The sequence below is a fragment of the Poeciliopsis prolifica genome, unplaced genomic scaffold (assembly GCF_027474105.1).
Source record: "Poeciliopsis prolifica strain line A6 unplaced genomic scaffold, Auburn_PproV2 SCAFFOLD057, whole genome shotgun sequence".
Taxonomy (NCBI): domain Eukaryota; kingdom Metazoa; phylum Chordata; class Actinopteri; order Cyprinodontiformes; family Poeciliidae; genus Poeciliopsis; species Poeciliopsis prolifica.
Genome location: NW_026562432.1, coordinates 275,315 through 301,645, shown reverse-complemented (window position 1 = coordinate 301,645; position 26,331 = coordinate 275,315). Strand labels below are relative to the sequence as shown.

The following is a 26,331-nucleotide window of genomic DNA, read 5'->3' as shown; positions in this document are numbered from 1 at the left end:
CTTTACTTGAATTTTAAGTAAATTATGTTAGCAAGTTTGTGTTATTTTTAGTGAATGTCTTGTCGAGGTTAAAAATGTCTTTCCAGAGGGACTGCAGGAAGCACAGCATTTTGTAAATGTGTGAATATATTTTGAATGTGTGTTTGAGTTGAACTCTGTGTCTTTTTCTTCAGTAATTTCTACTTGGATGTTTTGACTAACCGATGCATAAAAAAGGTGTCCGAGTGTCAACATGAAGTCCCGCAGATTTACTTTCACAAGTGGAACATCACAACGTTCACCATGATGCTCCATATAACTCTGTGTAAAAGTTCAAGTGCAGTGGACAAGGAGACGGACAAAGCAAGAAAGGGAGAGAAGAATAGAGCAAATACAAGAAAACATACTAGGAATCATCAACTTTCAGAAAAAGAGGGGAAACCTGAGAAACCACAGCGAAACAATGTGACTGTCTGGACCAGCAGGAAAAGAACTCCACTTCAGCTCACATCCCAACAAGGTAGAGGCGTTAGACGTGGTAGTGCTGTGGGCTGGTGGCATTGAAGACTGGCTATAGCTGGGCTTTATCTGGTGAAGGATGAGCTCAAAATCATTTCCCCACCTACTGTCAGTTTATAGAAGACACTTACCTGCATCTTTGAATTTTAACACGCAGGGTTTTAATGCAGGCAGAATAGATCAATATATTGATCAATATATTGATATTCTTTGGACTCTTTTGAAACGGGAGGTTCATCTGAACGGTGAAAGAAAGTTGATCAACAGGTCAACACCCTGACAGCCTCAGTGACCCTCACTGAAACACGAGGCTGTTTCTGTTGTTTGTCACGTTTATTCTTGCTCAAGTCGATAAATGGATGGAAAAGTTTCATTAAGTTGCGTCATAATTTGCACACTAACATCGTCTATTAATTCTGCACACATTTCCTCCTGACGGAGCGGAAGCACAACCTGCCTGATGGTTGCGCACACGGCGTGAAATGAAGGCACGACTTCATTTCAACGTTTGCTTTTATTTTTACACATTTATTTATTGCGGTTTGTGAAACTTTAATGATAGAAATCAAAAGTCAAAAAAAAAATTTTAACCATCCATGAATCAGCAATCCGAAAAAAGAAAAAAAAAAGACTTATAATTGGAACGTCTTCTTGATTTTTCTCATTTGTTAAACATCATCTCAACCGGAAGACGAAGCCCAGCGTGGAGTTGCGCTTTGACAGGCAGCCGCTCATTGATGTCAGCAGCAGCGCGGCTTAAATGAGCCTCGTTCAGGAGGAGCGCTTCTTAGTCCTGACGCGGACTGAGCCCAGAGCGCGTCTCTCTCTCTCTCTCTGTCTCTCTCTGTCTCTCTTTCTCTCTCTCTCTCTCTTTCCTTTGTCTCCATTATCACTCTACCCGCGTGCGCATTTTGGATAGCATCCTTCCCCCTGGCGCGCGCGTCGTCCCTGCCTCCTCGCCTCTCTGCCCGTGCTCGCTGCGCTCCGGCCGAAAGCGGATCGGACCGTGTGAGGCGAGGATGCCCGGCTGAGGTTCGGGGCGGAGCGGGAATCCCAGCTGCTTCTCTGCGATGGATTTACTGTTGCTGGAAAGTTGGATTTTCGTCACCCGGCTTACAATGCCCAGACCAGGGGAAGGTTTTTGAGAAGAGGGCTCTTTGGAATCGCACCGGGAGAAGAGATGCGCAGAGGTGAGTGCGACGCGCGCAGAGGATGTGCGCTGCATGCGCGCAGACCGGAGCTCCGCTCCCATCCTCCAGCTGAGCCTCGCTTCCATCAATTCAACTTGCGTCTCGGTTGGCTTCGCAGATGAACACGTGTCCGTTCTAGTAGTTTATGTCATTTCGGTCTTTGATCATTGGACCTAAACGGGCTCTGTAAAGTGACCCACCTGCTGGCTTCATTCTGACAGCAGAGCAGCCTGCAGGTAAAGACGGACGGAACCGCGTCCATGTCAGTCAGTGTCGGTTCTACCCAGAGCTTTCACTCCGCTTTTTATTTCGTGTTTAATTGATATGTCTTCATTTTGTGATCAGTTTGAAGATTAAAGGCGTTACAAAAAGCCTAAATGTTTCATTTTGTATTATCACTATGTACATATATGTCTATATAGGAAAACAGCACATCTGAGTCGTCATGACATCAAAGGTCAGAATTCATTAAAAGAAGAAAAAGAAGAAGAATGTTATGTTCGTTCATAACATGACTAACGCAGTGTTGGTTAATATCTGTGACGGGAAATGTTCGTTATCCTAACAGACGCGGCTTCGTGTGAACAGAGGAACAACTTCCCGGTACTTCCATCAAGCTCTTTCCTCTGGTCGCGGGGAAACAGCCCCGCACGCGCCACCGCTCCTATTGACTGTCTCGCGCCATCAACACCTGCGAATAAAACAACTTGTCGCAGCACACAGAAGTAGCGCGCGCGCGCCTTCGTGCCACCTTACGGGGGGCTCGTGGTTGTTTGGCCGGGAAATCAGTCAGACTGAATGTCCAGGTTGTGTCGTCACGTCCCACTTGATGCCGGAGTTAAAGGGCGTGTTTCCCGTCTCTGTTGCTGATCTGCTCCTATGATCGGACAGGGGGATCCAGACAGCAGTGTTCATACAAGTGTTCGTTTGTTGAACATTGATTATTATTATTATTATTAGTAATATTATTATTATTGTTATTATAAGGTACAGCGAGAATGCTGGAAGATAGATGGGTGATTAAAACTTTTCGGTAATCCATTTAATATTAAAGAACCCTTTTAATAGTCATTAGTTTTTTTAAGTCAGTGTTTTTCTAAGTGCTGCCACCGGGGGGCGCTCAAACAGATGAGGAGGGGGGAAAAAGCAACAAAATAAATAGATGATCTATCTGTTGAGGAGCCCCCAAATAGACATTGAAGGGAAAAAAATAAATACTTTTTTTTAATGTAAATATACTTTCTCGTGAGCACCTGATATTGTCTTGTGCTTATTTCGTTAAGAACGAGACAATATCTGGCGCCCAGGGGAAAGTTTGTTTTTTCGTTCATTGTCCCCCTTGGGCTGCGTAATCTTCCTGATTCCTGATTACATTTATGAAGCTGCCATTCTCCTCAAGCTAGCATAGAAAGCACAAAATAGAAAAGTTTATGTGAAGGAAAAGACCGAAGGAGCCGTCCAGAATGCAGCCCTGTCATGGCCGACTAAAGGCAGGAGGCTTCTGTACGAAACTAATGTAATAATTGTTGGAAATGAATTAAAATGAGAGAAAGAAAGCTTCTTTACATATCAGACAAAAGCTGATGCTATGTGGCGGCCATAGCACAGTCACGTTTGGGAACCAATGTTTAAACCAACAGATCTACATTTCACATACTATCCTAAAACTGTTCAGTATTGTTTCACATACAAACACGTTTATATGTGGTGACTTAAAGCTGGTCAATTTGATTCTGCAGTCCATTGGCTGCTCTCTCTGATGAAAGCAATAGACATGTTGAGCAGGGTGCACTTGTCTTTTATTAAAGTGTTTATGCTGCATCTGATACTCTGACACCCTGAGTAAAGAGCAATGTCACCCGTGAGAAAAACCAGCTCTGTGCCAAACAGCAGAATAAAGGAATAACGTGTTCCTGTTTTTTCTTCTTCAGTCAGTGTGAGCGAGCCATGGTTGACGATGGCAGCGTTTGAGTATTTTTAAAACTGCAATTCTCCTGGGATTTCCACACTCTGAAGTCTCTGGGTTTTCAGTCAGAATGGTGAAACAAACAAACAGTCTCTGGTTGTGTGATGAGAAGAAAAGCGTCTCTCAGAAAGCACCGCATGCTCAAAATGGAAGCAGCATCAGAAATGACACGTTAGGGTTCACTACGTTTGGCCAAAATGTGATGCCGGAATCAAAATGGCCACAAAAATGGACTTTTGAAGAGAAAGGACAGAGAGACAGAGAGAGCGAAGCCTTGTTTTATGATTCTGTGTTTTTGCTGAGGCTGCAGATGACGTTGGCCTGGAATCTGGCGTCGTGCGCGTGAATCCGCCGAGTCAACCTCCTAACGCCAAATAAGGAGCTTGAACCTCTGAGTGTTTCTGATCAAGTCTATTTTGATGGCCACGGCTAACGATCCACTAATGAGTATTTTTGGCAGATGGAGGAGTTGAGCTGTCTCTGCTGACATCAGATCTGAATCCAGGATGGGCTAAAAGCGGCAGCCTAGGTGTGCAGCTGACAAGTCTGCAGGAATGATGTGATGCAATCATGTCATTCCTTAAGGAGCAGATTTTTAAAGCTGGGAGGGAGGAAAACTGGGTTGTTTTGACAGCAAAGTGATGCCCCCACTGTCTTTTCAAATTAAAAAGATTTTAGTGCGTGTATTTGGATCTTGCTGTGTCGGGCCTCCTCATTAGCCACCTAAGAGATGGAGTGTGTTTGTAGTCGGGGCCAGCCATCCATACTCAGGGCCGCGGTTTCAGCTTTGTGTGACAGATGGACCCTTTCCCCTCCTCCTTCCGGCCTTAAATTCAGCTCGCGAGCCAAAGTGGAGAAGTGATGTGGAGAAGAAGTGACGTGACCCAGAATAGCCATGTTGGACCCGAGGTAATTTCTCCTCCTTCTTTAAAACAAAGTGAAGGTCAGGAAACTCTCCCCTCTGTCCCCCCGTGGGGCGTGATGATGACCTCAGCCAGGTCTCAGGGTGATCAGGGTGCTTCCTGATCGACTTAATTCCTTCTGTTTGTTTTTTCAACAGAGCGAGTTGATTTCTTAAAGCGATTGCAGCCTCTAATTTATTGATGATATTTCAAAATAGCTCCCGGCTGTTGCATAAATTAGGCAAGTTTAATAAGACGAGAGATCAAAAAACAGAACATTCCAGCTACTCTGTCCCGTGAGGTTTCCTCCAGGTGAACCAGAGTTCTGTGCCTGATTCACAGGCTGCAATGTGAACAAAAGGCTTTAATAAGAGCTTCCAGATCCGCTCGGTTAGCCGGTGCCTGAACTTAGGTGGTCCGCACTCCAAATACGCCCGTGGTAGTTCATTCTCCCACCTACGACACTTCATTGCAAGATAATGGAGATAGAGTTAATGAGGATCCCGGAGCCTGAGGGTCGCGAATATGTGTGCTTTTCAAAATGAGTTCAATCACAGCCCACACTCTGTGGTAGCGAGGAGCGTCTCCGCTGCACACTTTGCCTTTGCTGGCCTCCTTTTCCACCGTCCTTCATTCCTTCCTCTGTGCGATTTAGGCAATGCCCTGAACTTCACATCACTCTCTAATGCAGAGAGTGATGTAAAGTTAGTAAGCTTTTACTAACTCTGTGGCAATTCAGTAGGCAGCATCTGATCTGTTCACATGTCCTATGTTTCATGTGCCAAGTACATCCTCTGAATTTTGTGCTTCTAAAACTGTCTTTAAAAAGAAAACATTCCTTGCTCAGCCTTAGTTATCCATTACGTTTTAATATTCTAACTTAATCCCATTATCCTGCCATCCATGTCTATTAATCTTTGATGACATACTTTTTCATGCACTGGTTATTAGACGTTACGCGTGTCCCCAATCTCCTTGGAGCAGAAGTAGAAACCATCACTGCCATGGAGCCTCGGCTCACACAATGTCTGTGTTAGCACCAGAGTTTGCAAATAAGTTGTCGCTTCTCTGCACAGTTTCTGTGTTTTCTCTGATTTCTCCTCTGTATGCGGTAGAGAACAGTTTGCTTCGGCTATGTTTTGTCGAAGTGTCATTCTTTGGACTAGGAAACAAAATGTGTTTGATCAATTAATTCCAGTAATTTCTACACCTGTGTTGTGAGAAACAGGCAAATTGTTAATCAGGAAGTTAATTGGTACTTCTCCAATATCACATACAACACCAATACCCAGCTAGGTTTTTCTAGATTGGTGGATATCGATGTTATGCTGAGAGGTGGAAAAAGTCAATATCGGCTGTAGAGCAACAAAGCTGGTTTATTAAGTCTGCAGCAACACAGCAGAGTTAAAAAAACAAAAAAAACAAAAACATGGCAGCCCTCTCATGAGTCTAGACACTGGTTAAGCACCGCCTTCTCAATTTGCATCGGCCAATCACCTCAGCCTTCCAGGAGGTGGGGGAAGGAAACGGTTAACTTTCACATACACTGTGTAAACACCAACAATTATTTGTCAATAATAAACTATCAGGCAGACGTTCTATGCACGCACAATTGCATTGCAACAAGGGGCAGAAAAAGCGAAGCATGAGCAGCCACACTGAGGGTGATTGACAGCGCAAAAGACCCGCCTCCTGGCTCTAATTGGTTGTTTCCAGTTAGCACTTTGAAAAGGCAGAGGAGATTGATTTTTTTTTTAAATAGTTTATCTGTGTTATGCCGCACTGTCACAACATAGTTTCAACAAATATGTGACAAACAAATATTTTGTATAAAAGCCTCAGATTGCAGTTTCAAGTGATCCGCTCTGAAATCGGAGGGATGGATGTTTTCATAAAAAAAGCAGTGTTGCAGTTTGTTACCTGCAGCTCGGGCTGCTGCTGCAAGCGCGCCGCATTTCTTGCGTCTTCTGTTGACGGGCCGCTCAGCAGCGGGGCGTGCAGCTTCTCCAACACAACATGAGCATCACGTCTACACACATCACTTAAGGTCATTCCAATATCCATCGATAAGAATCAGTCAGTCTGTAGCTGCCTTGGTGCATTCCCCTGGAAACATTAAAAAAAAGAAGAAGAAGAAATAATGATTCAAAAAGGCCTGAGAGGGAAAGTATCTGGTTGTTGGAGTTTGAAACAAAATTAATAAAACCTTGACACACACCCTGTGCTTTGTTTTTTATCTAATTAATAGTTGGGGATCCCACAATTCGCCCCATCATCTCTTCATAAATACCTCATGTTGACAGTTCGTGTAATTGCCATGTGGACACAGTGGTCCTTCTGAGACAGCTTCCTCCTGAAATGAATTTAATACTATCGGTCACAGCTCTGCCGTTTATTAAATATAAATAATTCAGTCACAGGTATCATAAATCCATCGTCTCCTGTAATTAATTAAAGCTGATTGGATCCTTTGTGGTTTGAGTGATTTCAACTTCTGGCTGATTATTTAACATCAGGTGTGATTGTATGAATGTAATGTTCAGACGCTGAGGAGTAATTTGTGACATCTCTGCTTCACAGCGTGGATTCTCTTCTTTCTGATAGAAGAGGGCTTTGCACTGGCACAGAGAACTAAAGGTGAGCTGAGGCAAAACCTTCACGTCCTTTTCGAACCACATGTTGTACGCACATCTACGGCACGCCAAAAGTGCCACAATGAATTAATAGATGAACGCTTTCTTTGTTATTTATGAAAATCTATTGCAAATTTCTGATTAAGTACATGATTAAATATTTGCATTTACTATCAAATATTTAACATTATTCTCACCAGAAATTCTTTTCAACATTGAATTTTTTGTCATATTTGGTTATTTTTTTGTCATTTAACATGTCATTGTGGTTGATCAAATAGACACTGAAAAATGAAGATATTTATTAATCACTTTTTTATACTGTTTTCCAGTATTAAATCGGTTATATGTGAGTTTATTTCTAATCTATTTTGCATTTATTTGAATTGTGGTTCGTTTAGGACTTCTGTTAAAATAGCCTTTCTCCTTAATTCAGTTTTCTCTCTCCTCCCGTTTTATTCCCTGTCTGCTCTTTTGTTTTGTCTTGCTGTCCTTCCCTCTGATCCTTTTGCCATCTAATCATTCCCTCATTGATCCACTGATCCAATAACTGGTCTGTTCTGTCCTCTTCTCTGGCCTCAGATTCCCCAGGCGACCCCGGAGGCCAGAGCCCCGGCCAGAACGACTGCGGCACGTGGGTCCGCAACATCAACGGCGGGGTGTTCATGTCACCGAACTACCCCAACACCTACCCACCTAACAAGGAGTGTGTTTACATCCTGGAAGGTATGAATCTCTGATCGGCCGGTTCCCTCTGCAGAAATCCTTCTAAAACCTGAGAGTGTCTGAAAGAAACGTGAGACATTAAGCCTCCCTATACGTACAAAAGCATCTCTGAAAAATTATTACTGTTACTTATTTAAAAAGTGTGACTTATGTCGACGCTCTTATTTTGAAATGTAGGTAAAAGACAGAGGCCATAGTAGTTAAAGATGGCTGTTTGTAAAAGCTAAAATGATCAGGTGCAGTCATTGATAAATGGCTTGCTTTTCTGCTCATCCAATCAGGTGTGGACTAACAAAGTCAAAAGGAATATGTAAGCTTTTCACAAGGACAACATCTGATTGGACAAAATTAAGTTTGCTATTTGACTTTTTTCTCTCTCTCTCTATTTTAATATCACTAGTTTACTTTTCTGGCATCTAACTTTTACTCAGTTTTTCAGTTTCACACCATTACTGCTGTAACCCAGGGCATCAGAAGCCTTTATATAGTAACGGCATGCAGATTGTGTTGGCTGCTAATGGAGAACATCAGGCTACATTTCAAAATAAGAGCATCAACATATGTCACACTGTTTTAATAACCAGCAGCAGTGATTTTTCAGAGATGTTTGTGAGTATAGGGAAGACTAAATGTTGATACCCTGACAGTACATTAAAAAATAATAATACAGACATAAAAAATAATTTAAAAAATGATGTTACTTAAAATGGCTTGGAGACAGACAATATTTTTTTCTTGAATTAACTGCAACTATGTAGCATTTTTGAGAAGTCTGGATTGCTTCATGTGTATTTTGCATGTTGCCTATGACTGTTGCTCATGGGGAGAGACATTTCAGTAATATCAAGCATTTAAGCAACCTACTTGCATACTGTATGTGGACTGTTGGATGTTAAATTCATGAGCAATAAATATTGTGCTAGTATCAGCATTGGACCAAAGAAAACAAAGGAGTTGTTTTCAAGCCTTTAAAATTGTGACGCTTTTAATGGGTCAGACAGACTCAAGAAATTGTAACCGTGGCTGCATGGGGGGCCCAATTTAATCCCTTGTCAGAGGGCCCAAGATTCCTGGTGGCACCATGATCAAGAGTCATGTGATGGACAACCACATTTTACTACTGACAGAAAAGACAAAGAGGACGACAGGAAGTGGTTGGAGGGCGATGAACAAACCTATTGAACAAACCTATTTATCTGTGATTTTGATTGCATTTCTTATTTAACAAACACGCTGCAATAACAAAATCATAGTTTTCCCGACATTAGCGAAATATTGGAAAAGTTTACATTTGAACTAGGAATGCAAACTGAGCTGGTGTTCCCTCAGAACATACCTGCTTGATTCCCTCCTTTTAGTAAATGCCCTCACCCTGACTGACATTGTTTTATTGAACTGCTTTTCCTCTCTGTCACTGGAGGGCATCATGCATTTTTTATTTATTTTATTTATTTTTTTTTTTTATATGACCCATTCTGAGTCTTATAACCTTTTAAAGAGCGGTTCTTCCCCCTCACCCCGGCTTCCTGCCTGCTCGGCGCTCGCTCTGTTCGTCTCCACCCTCAAAAGATTTTCTCACTGAAGGACACATAAAGCAGTGGAACATCTGCTGCAGAACTGGGCTTTGGTGTCGCCGTTGGAGCTCAAACGTTGCATCAATCAGTAATTTGGAGGCGCGCAGGAAACATAATGGAAAAGATCATTAGCGGCTATAGGAGACGGGGATCTGGGTGATGCGTTCTCTGAACTGATGAACTGTTTGTGATGCTGAAGCACAGCTCCTCATGCAAATGAGATGCCTCCCTCTTCCACTGTGCAGGGGGGAGGGACAGTTCTCACACACAGCTCAAGTGCTCCACCTGTGGACCAATCAAAGCCCAGGCCTGCTCTGGCTCTGGCTCATCACACACAGATCGAGCTGATCGGTTTCTGTCGTTTCTGCCTCGGAAGGCCTCGGTCTTCCTCAGACACAGAGACGCTCACAATCTAGCATGGGGGCTAATCAGTTAGCTTTGTAATCATAATTTGTGGTTAGTGAGCCTCATTGATTGTGTCATGTCCCCAAGTTCATCAGCTAAATAGACGAGGTGATTATATGTTCTGCTCTTTCTGTGTCAAGCGCTAGTCATTAGTTTGCGTGTGTGTGTGTGGTTGTGTGTCACTCGGAGAGAGACGGGAAGAAACACACAAACACACACACACACACACACACACACACACACACACAGAGAGAGAGAGAGAGAGAGCAGGAGGTGCAGACATACAAGCTGCTTCTTCAAGCAGAATATCAAGAATCAAATTCAAATCCAAGACACAAAAAAACATCATTTGAGTCATTTTGTTGCAGTTGTACTGAAAAGAGAAAACAAAACAAAATGATCCACTCTTGACTTCACTCTTTGCTCTGTTCTCTGGGCCTGGACGGCCTCTCTTGCTGCTGAAGATCCGCTCTTGACCCCCGTCATCTTTATTCATTTATTTTTTTGGGAGCAGCCGTCAGCTGCTCCTCTGTTTCCGAGGTGGAAACGGTTTTGGTTTCAGAGCGCCGCGTTTCGTTGCCCGCCGCAGACGTGCTGATTTGCCTGAACCGGCCAACTTCAGATCAGAGACGCAGTTAGAGACGGCAGCTCCACTCCAACGCTGCACAGCAGCTCTGCTAACTGTCATGGCTCCTTATGAGCTGACTGTGACTTCAGGCACTGTACTGTGAACACCGCTTAAAAAGTCTCTGATTGTGAAGCTTGTTGAAAAGCCCTTTCTTGTTGTGACACTTTAAAGCTACAGTAGCTTTTTACAAAAATGTGCTTTTTTTTCCATGTTTGTTGAAACTGTTACCATGTTGTGATAGTATAGCATGAGACAAATAAAAGAAAGATCGAGCTCCTCCACCTCCGTCTGCAGAAATGCATCAAATTCAACCAATCAGGGCCAAGAGGAGGGTCTTAGCGCTGTCAATCATCCTCATGTACTAACTATTTTAATGGTGGAGAAACAACTTACCATTTCGGGAATGTTGTTCATCCGCTGTCATCAGTAGCCACGCTGACTAGCGTTAGCATTTGTGGCAGGCTGTGTTGCGGTGAAAAACTTGTAGAGTTCGCAGGAAGAGGGATGGGACTGAAAAAAACACAGCAAGAGAAAAATTGGGACTGGTGCAAAAGTTAATCTTTCTGCAGGACAGCTATAAACATACAAGCTGAGGGAAGTGGATCAAAGCGTGTTCATATTTTAGAATGGCCGTTTGGCACTTTATTAGCAGCAGTCAAGACAGCCAAAGCATAACCTACACATCAATACAATATCACTTTTGTGTCACAAATAAAAACCAAGAGAGATTCTAAAATGTTCCCAGATGTGCCGTGCTTGGCCAAAATAGGTTTAGAACTTTAATGGCACATGAGACGAAGTAAGATTTACCCAAGATTTATGGAATAAATTCTTCAGAGGATTTTGAGTTTACTTGCTGTTGTAACAAGACGTCAAGGTCTAGTCAAAGTCCAGACCTAATTTTTGTTGCAGGGCTTGGAAATTGCTATTAAGCGATGTCCTCCATTGAGTCTGACTTAGCTTCAGGCTGTTTTGCAAATGATGAACAATCTCAACATGTAAAGCTGGTAGAGGCCTGCACTAAAAGATCAGCAGCTGGAATTGTAGCACAAAATGGTTCTGCAAAGCTTAAAGGCTCTGGACAAATAACACAAACACAAGTTGCACTTGTAGAGCTAAATTGGGCCCAAAAAGTTTGTTGAAAATAAAAAAACAGAAATTTGAAGCAGAAAAAAAAACTTAACTGACAAGTTGATTTACTTTATTTTTCAATTCAATGATTTACGTCATATTTCAGCCTCAATTTATTTTTCACTTTCAATTTTTTAAAGCAATTTTCAGTTTTAATCTCAGAACTCTTTCAGTTTCAAATGTTTTTTTTTTTTCAGGTTTCAATTTTATTTTTATTTTTAACAAACTTTATGGCCCCAATTTAGCTCCTTACTTTTCAGAGATTTCTTTTTCATCACTCATTTTCCTTCCACTTCACTTTTATGTTTCACTAAAGCTGAAAACACAAAGTTCATCAGGCTCCTAAAACAAACGCAGCTATATTTGCAACAAAACAAAAATTAATCTGTACCTACTCTGATAGTCAGACGCATAAATCCAGACCGACTATTGAAACTCAAAATCTCATTCAGATCATTTCTGCCCTACAAAAACAAGCAACATTTTTTTAGTCGTTGCGTTTCTTTGCTCTCGTGTTTTTTTCCCGCAGCTCTCCCCAGACAGAGGATCCAGCTGGCTTTCGATAAGAACTACTACATCGAGCCGTCCTTCCAATGTCGCTTCGACCACATCGAGATCCGCGACGGGCCGTTCGGCTTCTCCCCGATTATCGACCGCTTCTGCGGAGGCAAGAACCCGGGCCTCGTCACCTCCACCGGCCGCTTCATGTGGATCAAGTTCACCAGCGACGAGGAGCTGGAGGGCCTCGGCTTCCGCATCCAGTACACCTTCGTCGCCGGTGAGCGCTGAACTCCACTAAACTCTGCTGTTTGTTTTCTTCCATATCGTTCAGAGAGATGTGCAAGGAGCGACGTCGGATTAAAAATAATAATCCCCGCAGGGTTTTGTGATAAAATAATATACCAAAATCTAATTGAGTTTTTTCCTCAACATTTACAAACTCTGTTTTGATCATCTTGGTGTCTACAGCTGCTGTCGTTACAGAGAGAATGAGGATGGAGCATAAAATAGTTTGGAGATTTTTGTCTTTCACCGGAATGGTTTTGCATTGTATCGTTTGTAAATCTTTTAGAAATGTCAATAGTAAGGGTATAAACTTTTGGAAACCAAAAGTTTCGAAAAAACCTTTGGAGTTGAGGTAAACTGGAGTAAATATACACAAGTTTTAGTTGAAAAAAATACCTCAGCGTTTTACCTTTGGCACAGATTAGCACCATCTACAAAACTGGGGATTTCCTGTGTTCTACTTACTAAACTTAATAAATGTTATATGTTTGTTTTTAATGTCTTAAAAAATACAGTTATTTTTTCATTCAGTTATTATAAAGAATAATAAACTGTTATATTAGACTCCAATTGAAGTGTATTATTTGGAAATCCAGTATAAAACAAAATACATAAACTTTAGGAAAATTTTACTAAACAAAAAAAAAATTAAAACCACCCAAATATCTACTTTTTTGGCACTACCAGAGCTCCATACTCCGTCTGTTTGATAAAGATTTCTGGACACTGACATCCCACAGCCTTTGGGCATAAAGTCAAATGTTCAAACGCTTTTCATCAGCTTCAAGCCAAGAGTCTGACGTTTCCATGGATACCAGATATGTTTAATGGAGGGCAGTGCAGTGATGAGTATGGAAAGAAGTTAAATCTGTGTGGGACTTTACAGGTTTTTAAGAGCCTGAACATACAGCAGATCATATTTTGGTGTAGCTGAGATTCTCCGTCATGTTCAATCATCACTGCTTCGCTTTCATCCTTCAAACATCCTAAACTTCCTGTTTTGGGAGGGGGAGGGGGGGATTTTCTCATGTTCCGTCTAAATTCAGAAGTCTTTAAATCTAAATCCGCATGCACCCCGTCAGATAGGAGTCAAGGAATCCTCTCTGTGCTTTATCTAGGCCGCTTCATCGGGACCGTATCATGTCTCCTCTCCTTACCTGTCCGTGCGTTGAGATTAATGTGCCTCCCGATTTTTTTGGATCATTTCAGACCCAGACTTCCATCTGCACGTGGGCGGACTGCTGAACCCCATCCCAGGTACGACGCCGGCTGGATGCTCATATGCATAGTTACAAGCCTGCGAAAGGACGCAAACCTCTTTCATCTTCCTTCTGCCTCGCCGTCTTTGTTCCTCTCTCTTGATGTTGTCCTGTGTTATAATCTGTTCGTGCTTCAATTGAACCCTGAATCTTTTTCACTCTTTAACAAAACCCACCGCCTGTCACGCTCCTCTTTTCAAACATCTTCTGCGGTTATGTTCTCGCTGCTCTTCCTCGTGTTTGCCTCAGTTTTTTTAAAGGTGTTTTTTTCTTCTTCTTTGTCTCGTTGTGCAGACTGTCAGTTTGAGATCGGCGGCTGGGACGGGATTATTCGCTCCAGTCAGGTGGAGGAGGAGGAGCGGGTTAAGCCTGGTGATGCTCTGGACTGCATCTGGACCATCAGGGCCCCGCCCCAGTCCAAGGTCAGTAGACAGGAGCGTGTCGGCCTCCATGCCGGACCGGGCCACCTTCATCTGGAAAAGAAAGCAGAAAAGCTGCCAGTGGGGGTCTGAGCTTTACCTCTGGGAGGACGAGTCACATTTGGTCCATTTTATTATCTTCAGTTGTTCTACAGGACAACTAGAATATGTAGGTTATATCGTTTTACATCTCATATCTGACTCTGGGTGAAAACACAGGATGGAAAAATATTTATTATCTAGATTGAAAGCTGTATCCATCCTTACTTACTTACTTTCTTTCTTTTGTTCTTTGTTCACATATTCACAGACTCAACTGCCATAAACTCATCCAGAATGTTTTGAATTTGCACTTTAGAAATTGGCTTTGAAAAAAGAACTGACTTCTTTGAAAACTCTGTTCTGTAAATGTTTGGAATCTTCACTTAAAAATCTAAAGCAGATCTTTGCAAGTGATGTTACTCTCAGCTTTCTGACTCCACAGCTCCTGTTGTAAAAAGTTTGACGCACACCCGTGTTAGAAGGCTGAGTGTCAGTCCAGACCAAGTCATTCATTTCCCTCTAATCGCTCTAAATGGCTGAAGCCAGCATGGCCTCTGAGATGGTTCTAAGAACGTAAATGTGAGCTGAAATTATATAAAGGCTTACCACAAAGACCTCTGCTGTAATTAGTCTGAGGCTCTGAGTATAATTAACAATAGAAAGAGCTTAAAATCTCTTAATTGTTTCAGAGAGCATTGCTGTGCCATCCTCTGTACAGTAACTCTGTTCTGGAGTGATGCTCCTGGCTTTCAGCAGAGAACTCAAACCTTAAAGACGATCTGCAGCTTTGCCTCAGCGTTCCGCTTGCTTACACTCACTGCAGCATCCAGGAGCTGAAAACTTAACCCATCCAGAAATGTGCTAAAACCAAACTTGAAAACTAGAAAATGCTATCTGCAGAGATCTGGTATATGAAGTGAACAAATCTAAGAAATTGGCGTTTCATGTCCATATCAAATGTCATTGTTAAATTACGGTGAGCAACTAGCAGCTTCGTCACAATTTGTCCATATTTTTAAATTGGAAATTCGGGATTCTCCAAACAGGTCAAAGTTCATTGACCTGTTTGCAGCCAACATGGCTGCTGTGTCACTAAAATATAGTGGAAGTTGGAGTTGAAAACTATTTAAAGTATTTCTCCAGCTGTTGAAGCAGCGTTGCTCAACTCCCTTGTTGCTTTGAGTTGCTAGTCAGCAACAGTAATGAATGGGAGCATGGGAGAAGTATGTTGTTAGCTTGTGATGCTAATAGCAGTTAGCATGATAGTAGCAGATATCCCCATTATGGCTGCTCCTCAAGAGAAAGTTTCAGCTATTTATCAGACCGTTTCTCATTGAACCAGTGGTACACAGTGAGCTGGATGATATAAATGTGAGTCAAACCATCAGAATCTCAAACTATTTGTGAGCTTGCTCCTAAAGTGTTTGAGCATGTAGGGATTAAAAGACAAAACTTTATGTACACCATTTATCTCCCAGTGATGTCGGATTGCACAACCTGTGTCTGTAATCATGTTTCCTTTGCTGTTTAAAAGCACAAAATTGAGAGGAAGACATTGCTATGCTAATATCGCTAATAACATCTGGCACCAAAACAGTTAGCAAATTTAGCTGCCTTCCTCAACTTGTAGCTAAAATGCTTTAGCTTAAGCATCTGAGTAAAGCTGGCCACCTCAGCTTCTTAAAATCAAACTAAATTTGTGTCGAAGTTTTGTGCTGGTCTGTGCAGCAGCAATTTTACTTTGTGCTGCTATCATTTTTAAGATATTAACAAAAGTCTCCAGAGGTCACAGAAGGTCAACCAGTCGCCCACGCATCTATGAAGTCAAACAAATTTGGTGTCCAATTTGTGCTACGTTTGTGCTGCTAAACTTTCCCCCGCACAAGCATAACGCAAACGTTCAACACCAGCTTTGTTTGACTTGGGTGAAGTGGAGGAGCTGGTTGGACTACATTCAAAACAGAAGCAGAACAAATCAAAATTTCAGCAACCAAAGTGTCACTGCAAATCAGAAAAGTCCAACAAAAGTTCATAAGCAACCCTTTTCTGTTCAAATTTGTAATTTCCCGTCACTCGGCTTCCTACCGTTCAGGTTGCCTGGATGTGTGCATCTCTGCGTCTTGGTGAAAGCAGAATTTAGCAATAAGAAAAACACCCTGGAAATTGTGAAGAGTATCTTTTTTTTTCATGTGCCAAGAGTGAAAACCCACTGACTTCTTCTGATATTTATGAGATGATATGAAGAATCTCATTGAAATTACAAACATAGTCAGGCCAGCCTTGATTCACAGCAGCTCTGTTTCTTCCCTCACGGCTAAGTGACTCATCCGAACTCCCGCGCTGCTCACTGGCCGCAAAATGAGCACAAATGAATGCACATCTTAAATAGTGTAAAACCCCAGATGTACCCAAATTACATAATGAAGTGTCACATAGTGTAAGTAATGTTTTACACATATGAGCACATTTCTGGCCCTCCGACAGTCTTGACGGACGTGTTGCGCCGGTCCGGCTCATGTTTTCGGAGGCAGCGGTGACGATGATCTGAATTTAGCAGAGGCTCTGGCTTTTCTTGCCAGATATCAGGCAGATGAAGCAGAAGGAGAGGAGAGCAGTCGGCTGCTGCAGGTGACAGTTGCTACATGGGCGGGAGGTTTTTGTCAGAAGGGTTGCTCTCCAAGCCGAAACAAAACGGCAAGAAGTTTTTGAAATAAGAATTTAATGCAGTGCTGAAAATGTACCTATGAAATCTTGACATATCTACTGTTTTACATAGAGAGACGGCTGAACACACAACATGCTGCTCCGGAGCCACAAGTGGCTCCTCCCACATGGGCTCGCAATAAATTTAGCTAAAAATGGAAACGAACCAACCAATGTTTTTAAATTTAGATAGAATAACACACATTACTTTAACTGTTTTCTTAAACTGTTTTTTTTTTAGTTAAAATATTTGCATTATTTCCCCAAAGAATGACAACAAAAGTCCTATCAATATGCATTTAGATCTGTTTTTCTTATTAGGTCGGAAACCATGTGTGTTTTTATTTCCCATCCCACACACAAAAAGTACATCTTGTTTTGTCATCCGTGTCTTTATTTTAAATCCTAAAACTAGAAATAAAATGGCGGTTCTTTAAAGTCTAAGTCGCCTTTTGTATTTTCCAGATTGTCCCAATGCCAACTGTCTGTGCGTCCACAGATTTACCTGCGCTTCATGGATTACCAGATGGAACACTCAAACGAGTGCAAGAAGAACTTTGTGGCCGTGTATGACGGCAGCAGCGCCATCGAGAACCTCAAGGCCAAGTTCTGCAGCACCGTGGCCAACGACCTGATGCTGGACAACGGCGTGGGAGTCATACGAATGTGGGCCGACGAGAAGAGCAGGCTGAGCCGCTTCCGCATGCTGTTCACCTCCTACATCGACCGTAAGAGAACATGATCTGGATCTGGTGTGGTCTTCTACCGCTCCTTTGGCGTGTTTTAAAATAGCTGTGTTTTCACTGAACAAATAATTGCACAATTTGGGATGTAGAAAATAAACTCGCTTCATGGAAACACACCAATTGTGAAAAATAACAAAATTGGTTTATTTGGCAAACCTGCAAATGGAAACATTTTTCCTGCATCACACGAGTCACAAGATCAACAACCGGATGTTGCTGCCAGCGCAAACCGGGAAGAAGAAAACAACAGGAAGTAGTTGTCATGTTCTGTAATGACATCGCGTGTGATTAAACTTATCCGTGTGTTTCTGATTTAACAGAAACACCTCAATTGTGAAATTGTATTTTTGAAATGAGCAAGAATAGAAACTTGTTAAATCACAAACATGTAAATATTCTTTGTGGTAGAGTACCAGCTAGTTGCACTATTGTGATGATATAAGCAGAGTGTAGAGTAGCTAACAGTTGTATTCAAGTCAGAATATTTTACCTGACATGACATGTTTTTGTTCAAGTCAAAGTAAACAGTAGCCATTTGAGAAATTACTCAGATAAGAGTAAAATGTTTTGGGTATAAAAGCAACTCAGGTATTGAGTAACTGATCAAACCATCAACTATTTAATATTTTAATATGACATCATCAGATCTAAATGAAAATAATTCATATAAATAAAACATTTACAAAATAACAGGCAAAAGAAACATTTCTCTAAATGAATTTCTTTCCATATAAAACTTTAGCGAAAAACTGCAGGTGTGAGTCTTGCGAATTTTTGGTTAAAACAAATTTTTTCTTCCTTCAGTGAAGTTCCTCGCAGTAAGTAGAGGATCCAGAAACTTTACTCAAGTAAGAGTAGCGACACTTCATTACAGAATTACCCAAATAAAGGCAAAAAGTACATCATGGTAAAAGTACAGAAAAAATCCAAAAAGTTACTCAAGTAAATGGAATTATGTAAATGTAACAAGTTCCAAGCCAACTCTGGGTGTAAGAAAATTAACACATCCAAATAATAAAAAATAAAAAAATCACCTATATGCTAAACACTGATCACCACAGATAAAGCTGGTAGTGGCAGCGTCATGCTGCGGGGAGGAAGACACGGGTAATCCTTAACAAATACACAGCCCTCTCGATGTGCACAGACAGACCCTAAAATACTTGTTGGTCTGCAAAATTTTGATGCCACACTTTTGAGATTTTCTATCATTATGTTTCCTTTTCACTTCCCAGTCATGTTGCACTTTATCTGACCTCATAAAATCCTTTGCTATTAGACTATAATTTCCAGTCATAACAGGACATGTAAAAAAAACATGTTATGACCTCAAATGAAAGTCTAATTAAATCTAAATTTCCTTTGTTTTCAAAAGAAATGTGCCTTTTCCCTCAGAGTATGGTAGTGTGTTGCTGCCATTATTTATTTGTAACACACCAGGTGCCTCGCTATCTTCCCACAGAGAGAAGCAGACATGAACTAAGCTCATCTCTGATGTCTTCTGTCTGCATAAGCAGCCATCAGCAGAGACTCGAAGTGCCGTTTCAGCGAAAAAAGCTAATTAATATGTGCCGTGTTTAGAAAGCAGATATGAGAAAACCAATTATTTACCTCAGCGTTTCCTAAATAACCCAAAGCGCCGCGTGTCGCCTTCACGTGCCCGTCACGGCATCACGCTGAGCTCATTACAGGTCACTTTCACCAGGGAAATACGAATTATTTGATTTATTTCGGAGAAAGCGAGAGCTTAGAGGGGTTAATAGAAATCACGCATCAAGCCTCATCACTCTTAAAACGATGAGGAGACTTTAAACAAATGCTGTCAGAGGTGACACAAAGTAGGAGAAATTACCACGCGGAGGCCCCGGTTCCTGTTAGCGCCGTAATATTTCCATTAACTGCCTGAACGGGCCGAGATATTAATTGCCACATTCTCCTGCACACATCCCCCGACCCTGCCTGAATGCTAATGTTGTTTTCATCACCAAAAGCCCTCACCGTTGCGGGCAGAAGCTAATAGCTTCCAAACCCCATATTTTTTTATTTATTTTTATGCTTTTTATTACCCTGCGAGTCCTTAAGACCGCTTCCGTCCTCATTAATTCCGATCTCCCGGCTGATCTCCGGGAAAGTGGGAACTGCTGGCTGAATGACTCCCAAACTTTATTTGGTCAGTCAGCGTCTGACCAAAGTTCGCTCAGAGGTCAGAGGAAACGATTAATCTTTGCCACTTGATGTGTTTTTCTCTTCACACTTTGTCACCTTCGATGTGCCGGTACAAGATTTAAGCCGGACTTTATTAGACGTACACGAAGCCACGCTGGAGTGCGCTTCGAGGAGTCGGTAGCTTTGTGGTTGAATAAAAAACAGATTGATGTGCTATGAGAGGCGACGTGTTAGTAGGTTTAACTGGACTGATTCCGTCTGTAGGAGGAAACTTCGGCACACGCTGCTTCCCATAGGTTACCTCATCTACACGTCCTTTTATCAAAGCCGTTTGACCCGGAGGCACCGATATGAGTACAAGACTGTGGGGCGTAGGTTCAGAGTGACACAAGAAAAGCTCATGCAGTGTATTTGGCTGAAACGATTAATTGAATTAATCGTGATTAACCGATTATTGATATAATCGTCAGCTACTTTTGTATTTGAATTGTCATTAGCTAAAGTATACAGGCTATAAAGAGCTCACTGTGGGATTTTATTTTTGGCTGGCACAAAACTGCAATCCCTCACATTTAAAAAAAAAACAAAAAACAAAAGTATTAAATCAATGTTCCAGTCAGTTTTCCAGAACCTTCTATCACACATGCAAAGACATATAAATGGTTACAAAGTAAATGTTCCAGCGTTATCTCAGTGCTGACCACGCCCGGCCTTCAGCATCCTCCGACTCCCCCCAGCGCCCGTGCCGGTGACCCCTGCCGGTGACCCCTACCAGTCACCTGCCAGTCACTTGTGTCCCTGCATGCAGACTCTAACGACGGCTCTAATGAGGTCCCGCTCTCTGCACCCGGCGGACTAGCGGCACCTCATCCTGTTGCATTTTCACAGGCTCTGCCTTTCTTTTTATCTTTTCCTCTGAAATCGCCACAAACCCGACTGCTGTCCTCCGCTCCCTCTCTCCACGGCTGCAGTTCGGTGGAGCTGCCGTCCGCTCCCCTGATGTCCCTTCACGAGGAAATGATGATGTACTGCTTCACATGCGCTGTCTCCATTAGGCCTCCAGCATTTCTACAAATAACATAACATTTGTCGTTCGTTACAGGCCCCTGGAGATTTTCTGCTACCAGAGTATTCTTTTGTTCGCGTTTATGTTGTTTTATTATTCCTCTCCCCGAAATATCTCCTGGTCCTTCTCACACTCCAGTCATCTTTTATTCAGATTTATTCGGCTAAATTTTGTTTCCTCTGTTCGTTCCTTGCCTGCAGCTCCCTGTACGGCCAACACGTTCTTCTGCCACAGCAACATGTGCATCAACAACACCCTGGTGTGCAACGGGATCCAGAACTGTGTCTATCCGTGGGATGAAAACCACTGCAAAGGTGAGCGCTCAGACTGCTTCCTGCGACGGCGTATTAGGGACGTTGTGGGTAGAAAAGTGGAGGATTCGATTTTAGCTAAAAAGCACTCAAGCTTCCATGTTTTTTCTACAAAATTTCTGAGATTGATCTCAAAGTCTGAGCTTTTTTTTTTTTTTTTGCAAATTTTCTATGCTTTGCAGTAAGAAGTAAAAAAAAAATCTACAAAATGTCCCCGAAAAAATATTAATTTCTGAAAATAACTGGTTGAGATGCAGATTCATCTCAAACATTTTCTGGTGGAAATGTACTCCTCCTTTTGATTTTTATTTTTTTGTGTCTTATGTGCAAAGGCCCTAATGCGCCGTCATGGTTCTCATACTGGTGCTTGGTTTTCATGTCCTTACCAGGATTTTATGACTGCAGGGCTGGTAAAAGAAAGTATTTACTCTCTTAAGATTTCTTCTGGATTTTTTTTATCCTTGTCCCGAATACATTTTAACATTAGACAAAGCAAATGGACGTCCTATGTGGAAAAAAGACAATCCTGCTACCTTCATAACTCAGAAATTATTTGTCGTTTCCAGATTCTTTTTGAAAGCTGTTGATGAAAATTCCTCCACGGTGATATGAAAGATTAGATTTAAGGCAAAAGTATACTCTTACAGAAATTTGTTTGATATTAAATTATTTAAAATATTAAAGTGTAACAAAACACACAAACAAAAGCCTGGAAGGGGAACGATAACTGCATGGTTCTGTACTTGCATTTCTTTCTTTCCCCTTATCTTGTTTGTTCTGTCGTCCTCCTGCAGAGAAGCGCTCCAAGGGGCTTTTCCATCAGATTACCAAGACCCATGGCACCGTTATCGGAGTTTCCTCAGGCATAGTTCTTGTACTTCTTATTATCTCCATTTTGGTCCAAATGAAGCAGCCCAGAAAAAAGGTGAGTCACTCTTTTGTTTGGTGCTGAGGTGTAAAGTTGTGAAGGTTACACACGTAAATGGAAATGTGGTCTTAGACCAGCTGAAGATGATGCGTCGAAGCAAGGCTTATGACATTATTATCAGTCATGGGCCTCTGGGCTGTTGTAGAAAATGCTATGTTGCTGTGATCCTCAGAGGAGTGATACTAACTTTCAGCAAATCAAAGCAGTTCAACTTGAAGTTGCTAATGAATATTTAGCATCTATGCATTTTTGAAAGCCATCTTGACAAACTGACAAATTTCTTGTTTAAGTGAAAATAACAAGATATAAAACTCGTCTGGTTATAGTGAGACACGTTGTTTTGCATCTAATTTACAAGGGTTTTCTTATTTTAACGTTCTCCTTATAGCAAGACATGAGATTCATCTGGTTATAACAAGAAACTGTCGTTTTAACAAGTTTGATATCTTGTTGTAAGTAGATGCAAAGGTTTCGTTTTACAATGAGAAACTTTGTCGTTGCAACAAGATACTGCTCCTGTTTTTATTTCCAAGCTCTGGCAGTTCAACACCTCCGTACCTTTCCTGCATCCTTTCCTGCATTCTGACTTGCGAGGAATTAAAGGAATGTTTTTAAAGCCTTTTAAGGTATCTAAACGGTTCCGCATCCAAAGCTGTAACGGTGTGGGTGGTCTTTTCAAGGTGGTGGCTCGGCGACCAGGTGTCTTCAACAAGGCTGGATTCCAGGAGGTCTTTGACCCGCCCCACTACGAGCTCTTCTCTCTCCGCGACAAGGAGATGTCCTCGGACCTTGGCGATCTTTCCGAGGAGTTGGACAGCTTCCACAAGGTGCGTCGCTCCTCCACCATGTCGCGCTGTGTCCACGAGCACCACTGTGGCTCCCAGGGCTCCGTAGCCACTGGCTGTGGCGGCGGCGGCGGCGGCAGCATGAAGCACAGCAGAACTACGCTGAGCTCCATGGAACTGTCCTACCACAACGACTTCTCCAAGCCCCCTCCCATGAAGACCTTCAACTCCACGTCCACCTACAAGAAGAGCTGCTACGGCTACAAGCAGCACTCACAGACTCATGACTGCGACCAGCAGGTCATCGAGGATCGTGTCACCGAGGAAATTCCGTGCGAGATTTACGGTCGTGGCGCCGTGGGACTGGTCGGAGGAGCGATGGGTGGAGCGATGGGAGGAGCGATGGGAGGAGCGATGGGAGGAGCGATGGGAGGAGCGATGGGAGGAGCGATGGGAGGAGCGATGGGAGGGGCAATGGGAGGAGCGATGGGAGGGGCAATGGGAGGAGGCGGCCCATCGGGAATTGCCGGAGGAGGGATTACAGGTGGAGTGTCCATGGCTGGCGGGATGGGCATGGTAAGTGGAGTGAGCATGGCCGGGCCCAGTGGGATAGCTGGAGGTATTGGCGCCGGGATGGCAGGTGCCTGCGGAACCCTCAGTGTTCGGGGGACCAGCGCTCGCAACAGTACCACCATAGTTGACCCACAGCAGCGCTCCATATCCATGGACTTCTAGATCCCGAAGGTTAAACAGGAAACACTGACTTTGCATTTCCTTTATGGAGTGAAGAGGGACAAAAGAACAAAAGCCCCACATAAACAGACCAACCCCTGCTTCCTCCCTCGCCTCTTGTCTCCAGGTAACTTTTTGTTGTTGTTGTTTTTTTTTTTCTTTTTGAATTAATACACAAGGACCTCTCAAATTCACATGGAGCCTTTGTAAAATATTAGAGCAACAAAATGGACCAAACAACTCATTTTTTGATACTGATGAACCTCAAGTGAAGACAACATAAAGACATCCTGCCTCTTCACTTGTCTTTCACTCACATAATCTCTACTTCCACCTGACACTTGTTGGAAACATGTCTTCGCATGCAGAGCCAGACTTCTCTCCACTGGGTTTCTTGGTGACTCCGAAGGGACAGAAGGGGACTGTGAGACACTGTTACATTTATTCACTTGCCAGGCACAAATATATATGATCTATAGTGCATCTTCTAATAATTTATATCCTTTTGATTTATCTTTTTGGTCAATGTACTGTACTGTTGAAACCAGAATATATCCAGCCTCATGGTGTTGCTTGGCTTTTTACTCTTTCGTTTGTTAAGATTGTTGCTGCGCTGATTTCATAGAGGTGGATTCTCAGTGGCGCAAATCTGATCAATGAAATAAAACGATTGCAATGTTATGTCAATATAATAATGATGTAGTTTCCATGGTTACCTCACGGGGGACACCCATCACTCTCCTCAGGGTGAGCACATGAAGAGACTGTCTTGTTTGGGTAAGAAATGTAGAAACAGAGATTATTTGGAGTGTGTGAAGTTTGTGAACAATGGTTTATGGAACATGAAGCTCTTAGCTGGGAGAATCCGAGTCAAAATAAGCAACAGTCCCCGAACCCTGCATCTCAAATAGGGGGGAGAATATATTTTTTTTCTCTTTTTCTCCACAACCCGAGTGTGTAAAACAAGCACAAGCCTTCTCCCTGAGTGACACATGTAGCCTGTATTAGACTCATTTATGTTTTTTAACCACTTGCTGTATAATTTCATTTTGTTGAATTAAACGAGAGCTTACTCACATCCTCGAGCGGAGTCTCCCTCTTTTTTCTTCTTCTGTAAACAAGAAACATAAAGACGACACGCGGCCCACGCGTTGGAAATGTCTCATCAAGGTAAGATACACACTGTGACAACCAAAAACCAGCCTACGCCAAGTGTTTTTTTCTTGTTTTGGGTCCCCCCCCCCGTCCCCCATCCACCTCCCGCTTTGCTGCAGTGGATATTAACATACTAAGGTGCTCCAGGGATAATTTATTCTCTGAATTGTTTGAACCTGGTTGAATGCGCAGGATTCAAGGCTGACGAATTCCAAGTTCCACTCATGAACAAAATAAATTGAGATAGCTCACATCCTCCTGACTGTCACACGTGTGAATGAATCCTCGCAGTATTTCTCTACTTTTGTCTCTCCTCCACGCTCACATTCGCCTCACCCCTTCCCCGTGCTGTCAAGACAAATTTATCCCTGCCGAACCTCGGGGCGTCCTTTTTGTTTTTTAACCAAAAAAAACGTGACCTTCAAATATGGCCGCTGTGTGTTTGACCCTGATGATGCGGTCTTCTGCCTCTCAGACGTTTCCAAGTGTTTCATAATAACTGTCATTATATCCGTGAATGGTGGATATTTGTAAGCAGCAGCATTTTTAAAGTGTCAATAATAATAAACATATGAACATCTCTAACAAGATAACTTAACTTCTAGTTGGACGAGCTGTCGTTCAACTAGAAGTTTAAACCATACAACAATGGTTTAAATAATACAAAAATGGCTCAACTGTATTCAAGATGCCACTCTTGTGAGTGTTTTGTTTTTTTCATTCCCAAAGGATTTCTCGACCAGTGACACACAAAAAACCCCCTACATTGCATCAAATCCAGACTGTGATGGTACGACAGCACCACCAGGAGGCAGACTGCTGCTCATCTCTGGATAAAAGCTCACAAGAGCTTAAACTCCCACCAGGTGGACAAGAAGTAGATTTCTAAAACAGTGTTTCCACTAAAAGATTGGACAGAGCTTGATTTGAGAAATCCTGTCTTTAGGGAACCTGTGGCCTTGCACTTATAAAACCTGTTCAAACTAGAAGGTTTGCTTCATCTTGTCAAAACTCACATTCTTTAGCAAATTGAGTGACATAAGCGGCCATGTTCTTTGTTGGTAAGTATATGACTGGTATGCTTTAATGTTTTAATTCATCCATCCACAGGTAAAAGATCTAGGAGTGAGATACATCAGTTTCCCATTACCGATCCAGAAAAGATGTTTTGTTCCTTGGCAAATTCTAGGTCCACTCTAGTGCCTGGTCGCAGGGGTACGTGTTTGGATTGGAACATCCTTCCAAGTGCAGCACCCATCCTGAACAACCTCAGCTGTCTTCTTTCAAGGCGAAGAAGAAATATTCTCACCCTGCCCCAAACTCCAGAGATCCTACAGGGCAGATCAGTTGTGCCGTGTAGGATTGTATTGTTTGGTGATGATCCACATCTCATAACCCTTAGTGACGGCTGGATTGTAGTCGCTCTTTGGTTGAGTTCTTTCTGCACCATGACAGACCAGAGCAGCAACTGCAGTGCTGCCACCGAAGTTCCAATCTGTTCGATCACTCTGTCTTACAATTACTAGTGAACAAGACACCAATACTTAAACTACTCTGCCTAAGAGCAACTCATTGATCCT

The 26,331-nt window shown here is 42.4% G+C and overlaps 1 protein-coding gene across 1 annotated transcript; it reads left to right on the top strand.

Annotated features, from left to right (window-relative positions):
- Positions 1 to 1,106: 1,106 nt before the first annotated feature.
- On the top strand, positions 1,107 to 24,681 carry LOC129379337 (neuropilin and tolloid-like protein 2). The gene is made up of 10 exons (XM_055060065.1): positions 1,107 to 1,688; positions 7,137 to 7,193; positions 7,772 to 7,915; positions 12,183 to 12,431; positions 13,649 to 13,696; positions 13,993 to 14,120; positions 17,362 to 17,590; positions 21,041 to 21,154; positions 21,946 to 22,076; positions 22,760 to 24,681. Exons 1-10 carry the CDS (start codon positions 1,679 to 1,681, stop codon positions 23,597 to 23,599), a joined length of 1,950 nt encoding a protein of 649 aa, XP_054916040.1. The 5' UTR covers positions 1,107 to 1,678; the 3' UTR covers positions 23,600 to 24,681.
- Positions 24,682 to 26,331: the final 1,650 nt, after the last annotated feature.